The 2,600-nt window shown below is 44.7% G+C and overlaps 1 protein-coding gene across 1 annotated transcript; it reads left to right on the top strand.

The window, feature by feature from the left end:
- The first annotated feature begins 1,338 nt into the window (after positions 1 to 1,338).
- Positions 1,339 to 2,348, top strand: cldn26 (claudin 26). Its single transcript, XM_042331101.1, is given in 6 exon segments — positions 1,339 to 1,637; positions 1,639 to 1,795; positions 1,798 to 1,864; positions 1,866 to 1,929; positions 1,931 to 2,010; positions 2,012 to 2,348. Coding segments are annotated over 6 exon segments (732 nt in total). The 5' UTR covers positions 1,339 to 1,610.
- The last annotated feature ends 252 nt before the right edge of the window (positions 2,349 to 2,600 follow it).

Consider the following 2,600-nt stretch of genomic DNA (forward strand, 5'->3'; position numbering starts at 1 on the left):
GTTAGTTGTTTCAACTGAATGCCTTCAACTGAATCAGAGAGGTGTGGGGGGGCTGCCTTAATCGACATCCACCTCGACATCCACCCCTTCAGCGCCCAGGGAACAGTGGGTTAACTGCCTTGCTCAGGGGCAGAACGACAGATTTTTACCTTGTTAGCTCGGGGATTCGATCCAGCAACCTTTTGGTGGTGGCAGTTGTGAAAAAAGGCAATAGTTGGAAGAGTTGGAGTTAATTGAAAATAATGCCATTGTTGATTTCTTTCATTAATTAGGCTATTTTCTCTTGAACCATATGGTCTATTTCAGGGGTGTCAAACTTATTCCACGGAGGGCCGAGTGTCTGACGGGTTTTTCCTTTCACTTAAGACCTAGACAAACAGGTGAAGGGAGTTCCTTACTAATTAGTCATCTTAATTCATTAATCGAGTACAAGGATGGAGTGAAAACCCACAGACACTTAGCCCTCTGTGGAATGAGTTTGACATGTGGTCTTTCTACTAGAAACTCATGGACACATTAAATGAATACTAAATATGAATACATTTTTTAAAAGTTAAGTGTAAATTACCAAAATTATGATAGATTGCCATAGACTTTCTGATAATTACTGAAGATTCTGGTAAATTACCGGTAGCTTTGCAACCTTAACCTTACCATTCATTTTAGATTTTTGGATCTGCGTATAGCTGGGTCTACAAAACATGGCCTAGGATGTGGACTGATTTTGACAAAAGGCCACTTTTGAGATCTGAAAACATCTGATAAACTTTGATTGGAGTTTAATATCCGTTTTAAGGCTGCGTTGATTTTCTGTTGAATGTGACTCCTTTTCATCTGTTCCCAATTGATTTCATGTAACATTTAAAATAAAACGCTTTCCCTAAAGTCAATGAATGAAAGAGTCGAGGGCTTAGTGGCCAGATAGGATTTCATGTTCCCTGCCAGCTACAAACCCAGAGCTCTAAAACCTAAATGAGGACCTTGGGCTCTTGTTTAGCCTAAGTAGTATTGAATTGAGCACGAGGAGCTATTAATAGTCTTGACACTTGAGACATTTTGGCAAATCAACTGATTTTCTCTAGATGAAAAACAACTTGACTCAAAGAGCCAATCTCAAAAACTCATATCAGTAACATCAACACATGGTTTCATTTGAAATAATGAGTTATACATGAGGCAGCAGTAGCCACTCGGAGTCCATTGAATCGGGCCACTCTGGACACCCTTGCGAGAGTTTCTGGCCTTTCCTCTTTGTGTTTGTACCCCCATGCCCAACTTGCTCATGTTTCCTTCCAGTGTGATCCGTCCCCAGGATCACACTGGACATATCTGGTTTCATCTCAGAACAGTGCTCATTGTTCCCTACAATGATATGTATCAATACGACAAAACAATATGTCTGTTGTATTGCCTCATGACCTGGGATTATCTCCTGGTTATCAGGTGTATTTTATTAAGATGCTGGATGAGGCGGGCTGGCTGAGTCGGTCCGAGTGCTACCACGGGATAGGGTGACGGGGTGCCCAGTCGCTCACTGGCTGTTCTTTGGCCAATACAAAGAGAGGGACAGAGAGAGTGTGAGGAGTGTAAACGACGACGACTGACAGAAGATGGTGATCCTGACCGCCAAAATCATGGCAGAGAACTGCGCTCTTTGTCACAGTCGGGGGTCTGGTCACTACTCTTGTAACCACCTTCATCCCCCTGTGGAAGACCTTGAACTCGGACCTGAACTAAGCGGAGAACTAGTAGTCAGGCCTGTGGCACACCTGCATCTTCACAGAGGAGGTTGGGATATAGCCTTTGAATCCCTCATGGCCCTGCCTTTGGACTTGCTGGTCTCCATGGTGCTCATGCTGTTGTCTGGGCACTAGGGCCCTGACCATGGTGGTGGCCTTCCCAGGCCTGAAGGGAGTGGAGCTGGGCTCTCGGGAGGCAGCAGGGTTTGAAGAGGGGCCTCCTCATTGTCAGCGGTGTGCTGTCCTGGGTGTCGGGGCTCACCACCCTGGCCTGTCTCCCTGGTGGCCTACATGACTGTGGTAGAGTTCTGGGACGAGTACCTGCCCGATGTGGTTTCATGCTGGGAGTTTGGAGAGGCCATGTTCTCTGGCTGGTTCTCGGGCCTCTTCCTGGTCATTGGAGGCTCCCTCTTCTTTGTGACTGTGTACATGGCAGACCACAACCTGCAGCAGCGAGTGGCCAGCCTCCCAAACACCCCCCAGGAGAAGCCAAGGGGACAGTACTACTTAAAGACAGGTTTCATAGTCAAACTTTCAGTTGATCAAGTTATCTTTATTGTCCCAATTGGGAAATTTGTTGTGCAGTTGGGGTTCAACAATAAAAAATAAAAAATATAAACAGTGACAACCATACAACTGATATAAACATAACATGAAACAATGAGATGGATAAAAAGGAGTAATAATTGTGCAAAAGTGCAGCAATAGATAGACATTTCATGTGCAGATTCAGAAAGTTAATGGCCTGTAGGATAAAATAGTTATTGTATATGTTGCTATTGAATTTGGGAAGTCTGAAGGGAAAAGTGCAAAATGGTCAAGGTGGGGGTGACCAGGACAGTTTAGGATACTGTTAGTTCT

This window comes from Oncorhynchus tshawytscha, linkage group LG12 (genome assembly GCF_018296145.1).
Source record: "Oncorhynchus tshawytscha isolate Ot180627B linkage group LG12, Otsh_v2.0, whole genome shotgun sequence".
Lineage (NCBI taxonomy): Eukaryota > Metazoa > Chordata > Actinopteri > Salmoniformes > Salmonidae > Oncorhynchus > Oncorhynchus tshawytscha.